General features: G+C 41.1%; 1 protein-coding gene across 2 annotated transcripts in view; it reads left to right on the forward strand.

Moving 5' to 3' along the window:
* The window catches only part of PCNT (pericentrin), a 76,474-nt gene extending 63,863 nt beyond the window's left edge, over window positions 1–12,611 (forward strand). Inside the window, exons 33-41 of one of the 2 annotated variants that reach the window (XM_082221079.1) lie at window positions 442–1,134; window positions 1,965–2,233; window positions 3,126–3,225; window positions 6,121–6,285; window positions 8,470–8,705; window positions 10,253–10,341; window positions 10,835–10,976; window positions 11,645–11,742; window positions 12,433–12,611. In XM_082221079.1, the coding sequence (XP_082077205.1) occupies window positions 442–1,134; window positions 1,965–2,233; window positions 3,126–3,225; window positions 6,121–6,285; window positions 8,470–8,705; window positions 10,253–10,341; window positions 10,835–10,976; window positions 11,645–11,742; window positions 12,433–12,458 (1,818 nt within the window). In that variant the 3' untranslated portion in view covers window positions 12,459–12,611. Of the gene's footprint in view, window positions 1–441; window positions 1,135–1,964; window positions 2,234–3,125; window positions 3,226–6,120; window positions 6,286–8,469; window positions 8,706–10,252; window positions 10,379–10,834; window positions 10,977–11,644; window positions 11,743–12,432 lie in introns of those variants that run through there. The other variant, XR_014219341.1, reaches the window with a different exon arrangement.
* The last annotated feature ends 361 nt before the right edge of the window (window positions 12,612–12,972 follow it).

A 12,972-nucleotide genomic window follows, 5' to 3' on the forward strand; every position in this document is an offset into this window, starting at 1 on the left:
AATAATCCAAAACATATTTTTCTCTAAATTAAAAGTATTCCAACTGATCGACAACAAATGATGGCCAGGGCACAAAAGAACATGCATATTTGCAGTGCATGGCTAATTCCTGAAAATGTGAGGTACCATTCTATTTTGCGAATGCCAACAGATAATTAATGCCAAGAAGAATTGTCCATGATTCACAGCCTGGTCCTGGAGTTGATATATACACATTATTTAAAAAGTTATGGGTGACCTACTGAGTTTGAGGCATCAAGCTCCACCCTAGACAAATATGTGAATTGTCGCTGGTCAAATTACCAATAATTTAGTTAGAATTAGAAAGTTGTGGGCTTCTTGATCAGAATCTGCTTTTTAATTTTAATTTACAAACTGGAATTCCTCTCAGACATTGAAAGTCCTGTGTAATTGTAGTGAATTTTCCCTTCTTCTGTACAGGAGTTGCAAGCTGCCTTGGAACTACAGTGCATTCAAAACAACCAACTGTCTGTGGCTTTAGAACATGAACAGTCAGCAAACAGTAATCTCCGTAAAGAACTTGAGATTGAACATTCTCGCTGTGAAGCTTTATTGTCCCAATATAAAAATAAACTCGTGGAACTGCAGAAAAGTGAAGATGTTGAGAAGAATCGCAGTTTAGAACTTTTAAGTGCTTTGAAACATGAACGTATTTTGACAGAACAGCTGAGCATGAGAATAAATGAATGCGGGTCTTGTAAGCATAACGATTCATTGCAGGAACTGAAAGCTCAGTTGTACAAAGAGAGGTCCCATGCCAGAAATCTTTTAGCCATAATTGAGAAGACGCGGCAGCAAGTACTTGATTCAAAGAAGCAAATGGGTGAAATGCAGATGCCCTCTGAACAGCCTCCGAAAGAACAAGAGCTCCACACCACTTTACATGCCGCACAGGCTGCTCTGCAAAGTCAAAAAGAGGACATTACCCATGCCTTGAAGATACAGACAGAGAAAGATACACAAATGAGAAAGAAATGGGATCAGCTGCAGTCCATTCTCAGATTGCTGAGGGAGCAGGAAAGAGGGACAGAACAAAGAAGAAGAGAAATAAAGCAGGAACAACAAACAGAATTTGGCAAACTGCAGGAACTACAGGAAGCTGGAGAAAGTCTGGTAAGAACATGTGGTTTCTTTTTACTTTTTTCAGCCCTGGCTTGAAAAAGTTCAGAGGCCTTTTTACTTATTTATAGCCATGGATTTGTTACCTCAATAATCTGCCCTTTAATACAATAAAAACATCACCACAAAGATTATTATTATTATTTTTTACCAGTATGCTTTCCTAATTTGGATTATTCGCATTGGGTGTTTGTGGAGAAAGTTGCACCTTACCCAGCTTTGCATATCAATAATAAGTCTACTCATCCCAGGATAAATGAGGGGCAGGTCAGGACCACACTGGTTTTACCAGGATGCCTACCCCCTTTTCAGATTATTTTAGCCCTTTATACTTTGAATGTATAAATGAGAGAACCTGAAATGAGGGTTCAGATGAGTTAAGGATTTATTTAATAGTAAAGAGACATAGAAAATTGTGTTTCAGAGAACCTGTAGTGGCCCACAGGGAAGGATAGCACTGTGGACCTGGCCTCCTGACACTACCACATATCAGGGGGACGAGAAGGATAGCACTGTGGACCTGGCCTCCTGACACTACCACATATCAGGGGGACAAGAAGGGTGTTGTGGGTGCCCTGGCAAAGCTAACCCAGTACTCTCAGTGGTGCTCACTGCAGCACCACCCTTCCCCCACCAACACTTCTGCAAATAACATTCCTCTCCCCCCCCCCCCGCCCACTTCATCTTGTTAGCAATGGATCTCCTGGCATGGAAGAGCTTAGATACTAACTTCTTCCTACGGCTTGTGAATTATTTCCTGTGTGCATTGCAAAGTGCTACTTTATTTTTCTATATTGCAAATAGCTATGCTTCTATTCCCATAGCATGAGTTGGAATTGCAACGTTGGCAGAACACCAGAAGAATAAAGGATTTGCAACAGATTCTAGAACACTTGGAGAAACAGGAAAGATACCTTAATTGTCATAAAAATCAAGATGAACTTCCTCCATGTCCTTCAAAAAATAATTACACCCACTTTACAACAGATACAGTAATGCTCCATGTGGAGCAGCAGAAATTGGAAAACATCAGAGAACAGTTGCTCATTGCTGCAGGTTATCTTTCTGAGTTCATATATAAAACTACAGAGCGGTGAGTATTTTACAAGGATCTTAATTGAAACCAATTTTGTATTTCTCGTGGTTGAAATACCTATCAAAACTGAGGGACCACCACAGCTATGAGTCCTGGTTTCCGTAATTTGTTACTAATGTCTTATCCAGTCCTAGTAATTGGACATTTTCTCTGCACCAACTAGAAACATGAGTTTCCTTGGATAAAATCCTAAAACTATTACATGTCAACAAGATTCTTGACCCTAAGACCCAATTCAGATGTAATGCATCTAAAACAGGCTTCCTCAACCTCGCCCCCCCCCCAGATGTTTTGAGACTACAATTCCCATCATCCCTGACCACTGGTCCTGCTAGCTAGGGATCATGGGAGTTGTAGGCCAAAAACATCTGGAGGGCCGAGGTTGAGGAAGCCTGACCTGAACTATTATTAGATTTTAAAAATTACATTTTTCTGCTTTACCTTCAGTAAGGAATATGAATACACTCACACACACACACACACATACATATACACGTGCTCGTACCTGCACACGATGCAAAGCAGCTCAAAGTTTGCACCTGCTGGTGCTGGTGTAACACTAAACAATGGTCTGAATCAGGCCTGAATGTGGCAGTTCATGACACTTTCAGGCCCCAGCTTGCCATATATGCTCAGTCTACATGAACGTGGAAGGTAAGGTGTGCCTGAAAAAAGTGATGCCTTCATTACTTTCATACAAACACATTAGTACTTTTTTACTGGTGAATGTTATTCCTTATACAGTTGGTGAATTACTTCTGTTTTATATGCTGTCTTAATGTCAAATGGTTCAGGCTTCATATGTACAGAGGCATATCTGTTCCATGGGACAGCAACGGAGTCTACAATTACTTGGATTATTTCTTTTTTTCTACCCTTTATTTAACAGAACAGTTAACTGGCCTCCTTCAAATGATGAAGCAGTTGCAGCCTTGTTGCATATAGTTGAGGAACTTAAAGCAGAGTTACTGGCCTCCTCCAAATCTCCAGTAAGAGGGTTCATTTTATTTTATTTTCATAAGCCATTGTTCATACTTCACTTAATGCTTATAAGCAATTTTTTTTAAAGAAAAAAAAGGCTTGTAACCCATTTCACCTTTTGAGGGGGTTGAAGGAGGAGTTCATCCTAAATATCTGTGAGCTATTTTCCTGGCAGACAAGAGCTATGTAGCAGCCATGCTTGGTCCTAGATGTTCTAGCAACTTAAGAAGGAAAGTGCTATTATTCTTTTGACTGCTCCTCCTCATTTTCCTATCGGTATCTCTCTAGATTTGTCTTCCTGCCAGCTCAACAGATGTCCTTGCTCCTTTTCTTTGTGCTTGCCTTTTGAGCTATCTTTAACTTTCTCTTCTCTTTACACCTTTTTACTTCAGTTCAGCTGTATTCCTCTTTTTGCTTCCCCAAAATCTCTCTCTTTACTCATCCACTTTCCCAAAAAGAAATCTCTGGGCCCTGTAATTAAAGCAAAGAAACCAGCGGCTTCTCACAAGAAGAGCCAATGGATTTAATGCAAGGCAGCAAAGGCCACAGCCAAAGAAAACAGCCACAGAATCAACTCTGCTACAATGGGCACATCCCAATGGGCACAACATTGAGTGAGCCAACAGGTAATGCAGGTCTTCTTCAAACAAAAATGGTTTGTGTTTTAGAGCCGTAGTGGAGAGGGAATGCCTCAAAAGGAACCGTATTCCTCCTTTCTTACCATCGTACAGGAATGTATTTCAGAAGTGGAGGGAATTACTAAATTAGTGGCTGCCAGAGCCCTCAGCAGACCACACGATGCTCTTAATGCTCCCCTAGAAAGACTGCACTTTTATGCATAAGTTGAGAATTTCAGGTGGCTTTCATCCACCTTGGTGGCTCTGGATCCACTTATCAATTCAAGTAACCCCCAGGCCTCGAATCCAGTAAACAGCGCTCAATCCTCAAGAAAAACCAAAAGTCGAGAGACCCTGTAAGAGACACTCTCCTTCTCCCTACTCTTTGCCGTCAGAATCATGACCCACATACCAAAGCCAAAAAGGTACACAGAAAACATGAAAACAATCCAAGGCCAGATTTCCAGACCTCTCCTCAAATCAAACTCTGCCTAGACTCCCTGGCATGTGGGGCCTTATCTGCTCCTCAGACTGCATTCAGGGAGAGCCTTCCATTCTTTAATCTGATGCCAGTGGGGATCTTAAGAAGGAAATGCACAATGGAGCAGCGCATCAGACCAGGATATGGGCGTTGAGGTCCCTAAACTTCATTTTGTAAAAAGAATTTACCTGCCCCCCCCCCAGGCTGCAAGACTTTGCCGGACTTCTGGCTGGTCGCCACAGAAGATGGCTGAAATTCCATCGTCTCCATTTTGCAGGTCAATTAGAGGCTGATATGAGAGTAATCCGCCTCCCAAATTCCTCCAGGGCCAGTCACCCAACACCTGGCCCCAAATCTGGAGGGAATAAGGGGCTGGGGAGCACTAGATGGAAAGCCTCCATTCAATTCTGGCACTCTCCGAAGCTGTCTCCGTGAGCAACAAGTCTCCATTTCTTAAGATGAAAAATTGGATTTAAATAATGGACATGCTTTGAGTGAAGCTGGAGGATTTTTTCTGCTAATTAATTCAGCCTCTGAAGATTTGGAAGACTAGGGACTATCAGCTGAGATGCCGGTTTGACAGAACAGAAAAGGGGAGTGAGCCTTTATTTACTTTCCTTCGATATTTGCCCATGTGATTACATTTGGCGAATCCCCTCTGGAAGGAGCGACTGCTGGACTTATGAAAGCAAGTGAGACTAAAAATTTTGCATTTGTTGATATAATAAGGTTTTAATAACTCTAATAATTACTGTGTGGAAATGACTGGGGGGGGGAGGAAAATCAAGGCTTTCAACGCTTGGGTTTCCTGGAAGATCAAAAGACTCTCCTGGAGTAGAAGAGACATCTTGCTAACAACTGGAGAAACACCAAAGAACTTTGGATATCTGCTTGGGAGGTTTCTGACGCAGTATTAATTTAACAAGGAGCCAGGAGTGAAACCGAAAGTAGACTGACCAGCTAGCTGAATCAAATTATATTGCTAGGGTGGGGGTGAACCTCTAACATTTTACTCTTCAATATTTGTACTTCCAGTTTACTTGGTAACCCCCCTCCCTGGGAAAAGCTAATGTTTGAATAGCAGCTGGTTAAGGAACAACATTGGGCAGACGCCGTGATTTGATTTTATCTGGACTGTGTGTCAATATGTCGATATCACAGCTCCCTGTAGTGGAAGGCTTCTGGACTGATTCGGCAGAAACACCAGTTTGTGACGAGAGGATGTGAATTTACAGAGGGGAATCTTGGATTACAGATTTGGGTTATAAAGAAGAAGAGTAAGACATAGAATCCACACAGAAACATTTTATTTGGACTTAAACTCACTTGCAGAATGAACACAGAGGCTGTTGAAAATAATGAAGGATTAACATCACAATGTATTAAGGGAATTATTGTAATATTTTGAAATGCAGCAGAACTATGAGAGGATTAGGATTCCCCCCAATCTCGAAGCATGGGAAGTCAGCTAAAAAATAATAATAATTTATAATTGGGCATAACATTGGAATTTGTTTGATTATTGGATAATTTGTATAATTTGGAATATATAACTTTGTTTCATTGGGGGGGGAGAGACTTTGCCCAGGTCGGCAGGCAGCCTAAGGTACATGGGTAACACAGACAGTTTTCCAGAGACTTATCCTTCTTGCTCACTGATGTGGTTTACCCCATCCCTCTTCCCTAGTCACAATGGAAAGCACACAACCTGTATCAGGCCATTATATTTAAATGTTGCTGAATTTCATTACCTATATCGTATTGAATTTTGAAGTTTTGAACCAGTCTTTAAATGTCATGCTTAGATCAAACCTACATGTGTTATTAACTCCATGCAAGAATCGGAAGGGACTGCTTATCAGGAGGAGAAACCTATTTTGCACAATGGCTTGCGAACAACAGAGCATGAAGAAACAAAAACTAATTTTGTGGCAGAAAACAAGTCAGCAGTGTCATCTTACAATCTGAAGGTAAAAATTTCTCTGCATATGCTCTCTTTCTTTGAGCTGTTCTCATGCATATCAACAGTAACATACGAAGCAAAATTTAGCTGGCAATAGGAAGGGTGGATAGATGGGTATAGTGCTCAGAGCAGGGGTTAAGGGAACCTTGTGTTGAAAATCTTGAACTCCCAAAATGACTATTTATTAATAAATGTACTGATTACAACATTTAAATCCATATAAAACATAAGATGTTAAAAATATATTTTATTAAGAAACCGGAAGCATTTCTTCTGGGTTTAATCACAAACGATATTTCTAGCAACACAAAGAAAGTATTTCTATATGCAACAACGGCTGCCAGGATGCTTATAGCAAAAAAATGGAAGAGGGGAGGGAAAATCCCATCAGTAAAAGAATGGCAAATTAAACTTTGTGAATATATAGATTTGGCAAGATTAACAGCAGTCTTAAGGGGACAATCAGAACAAAAAAGAACGGGACTGCATTAAAGAATACATGAAAAAACATTGTTCTGGAGTAAAAATAACAGTATGTAATGAGTGAAGTTCTGCAGGGTCAAAGAAATGAAGAAATGGTTGTAATAGGTAGAAAGCTAGAAGCAATATAAATATAACACAACAATTAAGAAATTTGAAGTCCCAAAACAGTGGAAGGAAGTCAAAAGTGTATGTATGTTTTGTTATGTATTGTGAATGTTATGATTATGGTTTTTCTTCGTTTTTTTCTTTTTCCTTTTTGGTTTTATATGTATAATTTATGTTGTAATTTTGCTGTAATTCAATTTATGTTATTGAAAAATAAAAACATAAAACATAAGCAACATAAATCAGTCATAATAATATTAATAAAGATACTTCAGTTCAATATGTCACAGCCAGCCATATATAAGACTAAAAACTCCTGCCTATTGAGCCCCCTCATTAAAAACAATCCTCAGCCAGTCTCAGTGCCACTGAAGGGGAGGTTTTTGATCATATACCTCCAGAGAGGATGATCCCTACCTATGGGGCCCCTCCAAAAACTGTGCCCACCCACCTTCCCTCTCTTTCTGAAGGGCACACAAGCAGGGCCTCCACTGCCCAGTCCTAAGACCAGCTTCTCTGAGGGAAGGGCCCCAAACAATTAAAGCACTTTGAGTTGGCCTAGAAGCCCGTGCAACAGATGCAGAATAGGTATAATGTAGACTGAGCATTTAGCCACCGTCATCACCTAGGCTGCTGCATTCTTCATCCGCTGAAGCTTCTAAAGGAGATTCCAACTCAACATCAGGAAGAACTTTCTGATGGTAAGAGCTGTCCAACAGTGGGACGGTCTCCCTCAGGAGTTGGTAGACTCCTTCCTTGGAGGTTTCTCAGCAGAGGTTGGATGGCCATCTGTCACGGATGCTTCAGTTGAGATTCCCTTGGGTCCCTTCCAACTCTGCCATTCTTTGATTCTATGAAGTAGTTTACAAAGGCAGACCGACATAGAATGCATTGCAATAGCGCACTCTGGATATGATAAGGTCATGGATTACTGCAGAGATTTGTTATGCACAGATAGGATTGCAGCTGGTGAATCACTTCAAACTGATAAAATCCCAAATCTTCCCAAACTGAGAAATGGCAAACTTGAGGTAGAATCAGCTGTTTTACCAAAAAAAACTGAGTTCTGGCTGATCAGACCAGGGTGAGGATTGTGTAAAGTGGCATCCAAGAAGCACAGCAGAGGAAAGGTTTAAAAGCTTTATTAAACAAAACACAGTAGTGGGCCCTCTTAAAACCTCAAGACAACCGAGAAACGACTAAATAGCAAGTGCTATTAAAACATTGAGGCAGTCATGGGGGAAGAAGAACCATTAATTAATTAGGCTGCAAGCATTCATTCATACTCAAACACAACCTGTAAACATTTAACTGCTAAGAGCACATAGTCCAGAGCTTTCCAAACTTTTCATGTTGGTGACACGTTTTTTAGACATGCATCATTTCTTGACACAGTAATTCAGTTTTCCTAGCAAACCGGAGGTAAAGCCAACACCTTTCCAGTCCTGGGAGGAAAGCGAGGAGCGTTTGTGCAACACACAGTTTGGAAAGCTCTCAGCCATAGACAAATGGATTGCAGGGAAATATTGTTGAGGTAGGTACTTTTTGTAATCAGTTTCTAAATTTTCTGTAAGCTCAATGTTCTTCTCTCTTTAAAATTTAGATGCAAAAGTTATACAGGAAGTATTTGAGAGCTGAGAGCTTTAGGAAAGCTCTGGTTTATCAGAAAAAATACCTTCTGCTGCTTCTGGGTGGATTCCAAGAATGCGAGCAAGCAACCCTGTCCCTCATAGCGCGCATGGGCATCTATCCTTCTCCTGATCTGACCGTCTCTGAATTACGGAGCCGTTCCTTTACAAAGTTCAGGTCTGCAATTAGAGTTGTGATTGCAATATCAAGGTAACCAAACACTTTTCTTCAAATATCACCAGATTGTTCCCTATTTCTACATTTCGCTACATGTTATCATTTTTTTTCTTTTTAAAGAGGAATAAAAAATCCCCACTGAATCAAAAGAATTTAAATCCTCACTCAGTTGGCAAGCCATGTGTCCTAATGGAAGTGAAGATGGCATACCTGAAGCAACCAGGGGCATCTGCCAGTTCAAAGTGCCTTGTGAAGCGTTTTTATTGAATGGGGGGTGTATGGGTAGGAAAAGAAGAAAATAAGGTTTTTTCAGTTTGATTTTTTAAAGACTTTATCCCAGATTTTCCAGGGTTTATTCCCCAGGACCTTCACATTTGTTACCTGCTAGCCACTTTGGCCTGGCAGTGGGCACTTGCAGAGGTGTGTGGAAAGAACAAAAGAAATCAACCCGTTTTCTCAGCTGTTTCATGCCCACTAGCCATGTAAAGCTGGCAGTGGGCACTGAACCAGGGGTGGACTTTGGTAACCTTTGGTAATACAGCACCCTGAGCGAGACCAAAATGTATCTTCTAAATGATGGATCTTCTCAATTTTGTGCCCCTTCGGCTCAGCCTTCTAAATCCACCCGCACTGCTCTAAATTCAGTGATGATGTACCATATTTCCCCCTCCATAAGACACACACTTTTTCCCTCCTAAAAAGTAAGGGGAAATGTGTGTGCGTCTTATGGAGCGAATGCAGGCGGGAAAAGCCCCTAAGAGCCGCTTGCCCCCAGGTGGGAGAAGGGACTGCTGCAGCCAGTCAGTCCCTTTTCCCTCCTCGTAGAAAAGCCCGCAGGAGCCACTCACACTGCTCTAAACTCAGCGATGATGTACCATATTTTCCCCTCCATAAGACACGCTTTTCCCCAGGTGGGAGAAGGGACTGCTGCAGCCCCTCAGTCCCTTCCCCCACCTCCCAGAAAAGCCCCTGAGGAGGGAGACGGGCTGCCCTTCTCCCTCCTGGGGAAAAGCCTGCAAGCGCCGCACACATGCTCCACGCCGCTCGTGAAAGGGAGCGCTGAGCAGAGCCTGGGATGCATACAGACTCTGCTCAGCACTCCCTTTAATTTTTTTTTCTTGCATTCCCCTTCTAAAAACTAGGTGTGTCTAATGATCAGGTGCGTCTTATGGAGCGAAAAATACGGTAATGGCTTTTTTAAAAGAAAGAAAGAAAAGAGTGCTAGAGATGATCCCTGTTGCTGAACAGAGGGACTTTACTGACTTGGTGGTGGGTGGTGGGCATTCCAGTATGGTGTATAAGACAGGGGAGGTATGTTGTTTGTTTGTTTGGCAAACTTGATATGCTGCTTGATAGTTTACCAAAATCTGCATGTGTGGCCTGTGAAATGTAGAAATGCCCTTGGATTTGAGGGGGGCGGAGATGTATGTGATGTGGGGGGAGGGGACACGTGTGGCCACCTTGTATGTTTTTCCTGGAATTTTCACAGTAAGTGTGGTGGGTGGCATTTGTACAGATTTGTGAGATCTTGCAAGTATGGAAACTATTTTGCACACTGATTCATGTCTTTTTGCCTCAAGGTTAAAGTTTCTGGTGAAAAAATGGCACAAAGTTGGCAGGAAAGAGATGCAGTCGGAATCTGTTTCTCCAAGCGTTAGACACAATTCATGTGAGAACTCCAGAAGAATCCTGTGGATTGATTACAAGTTATTATTAGTATATATCTCTTTGTGCAGAAGTGAACAAACTAAACTCCTATCATAATTGTGTATACTTGTGTTCCTCTTATTTCTGAGTAACCTATTATGCCACATATCTTTCAAAAAGTATAGCTGCTTCCCTCTTGTGCAAGCAGCCACACAAACTAAGGGAAATCTCTCGATTCTGGATATATGGATGGTGATGCGGAAAGCAGGAGGTGGGAAGCCATAGGGAATGCTCAGGACTTGAGTTTGCTCTTGTAGCAGCTCATAGTTGATAGGCCTTTAAATGTTTGACTGTCTGCTGCAGTATTGATGCACTGCTTATACAGTAAAAGTTTTTGCTATAGGCTATATCTTACTTTTTAAAATGCACATATTCCTTCCTTCCTGCATTATAGAATTGTCTTCATTGGCCATAGGTTCAGGTCTAAATGAATCACTGTATACTCTTCAATCTAGGTACCAGGGCTAGAATCGAGGTGCTAAAGCAGCACGAGGTGTTCCCAGGTGATGGAACTCAGGAAGCGAGACACAGCAGCAGGAGCAATCTCTTGAGTCTTAGGAACTCCTCACCTAAACCACCACAGCAGCTGCATAACAGGTTGGTGTAGAATTTGTTTCAAATTTGGGTGTCATCCACACTAATGTACCATTCTGAATCATTCTATAAATAAAAACTGCATTTAAGGCTTGAATGATCTATGACAGAAGCAGGGAATTTGCGGTCCTCCAACTGTTGCGGCATGGCTGATGGTTAGAAATGATGGGGGTTGTGATCCAACAGCTCCTGAAAGACCACAAGGGGCTGATCCAAAGCTGTGAATATACTGCTCAGCTCCCTTTTGTAATTAGAGTTGTACCTATCCACAAAACTGAAGTACTTTTTTTCTGTTTTCGGTGGCATGTTCGTTGCAAACAACGTTTTATACCTGCACTTCTTCCAATTATTGCTACACTTCATGGTTTAAAAAAATCTAGTCTGTTGGTCAGACAAGGAAGGTTTAACTGAATATAGCTGCAATTACTTTTTAGCATGAAAACCAGGATCTCCTTAAACAGGTTCCAAACTTCATATGAAAGCTGGAAAGCAGCTGGCACCCCCCCCCCCGGGCTTCACATGGAGGGGGGGGGTGATAGTCAGGGTCTCCCAAGGCTGTTTGTACTATGTTTTGTCCTTTGTGCTTTTGTCAATGTGTTTGGCCACTTTATGTACTGAGAATTTTGTGTATTGGGGAGGCTTAATTATTTTTATATTTTATGTCTTTACAGCACTTCTTCAGATTCATCTAAAGATCCTGAACATTCATTAACTGAATATATTGCTCACCTGGAGGCCATTCAGCAGAGACTGGGAATTATTATGCCAGGTAAGGTAGTTTTGATGAATTATGAGGCATACATTTGCCTTTCAGTCTTAAATCATGCCCAGCAACCCACATAGAGACAAAGAACCCTTTTTTGTTGCCATGTCAAAAAAATAAAATAAACAGAGATGGCCCAAAATACTTTCAAACAGGAAATGAAAACGTATAACTTTAAAAAGAGAGAGGCTGAAATGCCACGCACTTATTTGGGAGTAAACCAACCTAAACTCAGTAAACCTTACTTCAGAGTAAATGTGCATCATATTGCATTGCACGTTGTCCACAGCGCTAGCTCAAAAAATTGCTGCCTGAGAAAAAGGATCAAGTAGTGTCTCACCATTCCATTTAAATAAAAATGGATTAGCTGTTCAATGCTATAAACATGACAGCATCTTCCACTGTACCCGAGGCCAGCAGGCTAGTTTGGGGCAGATCAAACGCCTCTGCCTTCCAGCACTTCCACTGCTCCCTGTTCTGAAGCAGCTGCCTCACTCCCTATTGAGAGGGCTGCCTCTGCATGTCTAACTTGCTCTTGTATAGTTTAATATTAATATTTTAGATTCTTTAAACATAGCTGGGAGGGAAGGAGGAGCGAAGTGTCCACGGTTTCAGCAGCTCATACCAGCACCATAGCTTAGTTTTAACTATGATTTAAAGTGGTGTTTGAATTAACTTGAATTTGTGTTAATTTAGGACAATCTCGACAAGAGAAACTTTGAAAGTATTGAGATCACATCTTTGACATGAACTACAGAAACTTTCAGCTATTGCCTTCTTCTCCAGTGAACACCTTGCGCAAGCAACACGTCTGCATGTACAGAATCTGTCAACACTTTTGTTCAGTTGAATAAAAGTGCCTGTGTTTGCTGTAATTTTGCATCATGTTTTTATACAAAGTATTTTTTTATAAATTTTAGTGCACTTTGGGTCTTTCAGGAGAAAGTAATGCTTCACGGTTTTTTATTTGGTTTTATTAGGAAGTTGACAACTGAATGTGCCATTCTGTGTTATTATTAGGACAAGTGCCATAATGTCTCTGTCCGTGCTTCTTTTTACTAGAATTCTAAAATAATTCAGTTGGATTTCTCACAAACAATTATTATTAAAAAAAACCTTCTAAATCCTTAGTTATAACTCTTGTGTTTGTGTTTCTTTCATCTTTATAATTTCAGTGTATTGTATGTGAAACTGCATATAATCTTAGAATTGTAGAGTTGGAAGGGACTCTGAGAG

This window comes from Podarcis vaucheri, assembly GCF_965113315.1.
Source record: "Podarcis vaucheri genome assembly, chromosome: 1".
Lineage (NCBI taxonomy): Eukaryota > Metazoa > Chordata > Lepidosauria > Squamata > Lacertidae > Podarcis > Podarcis vaucheri.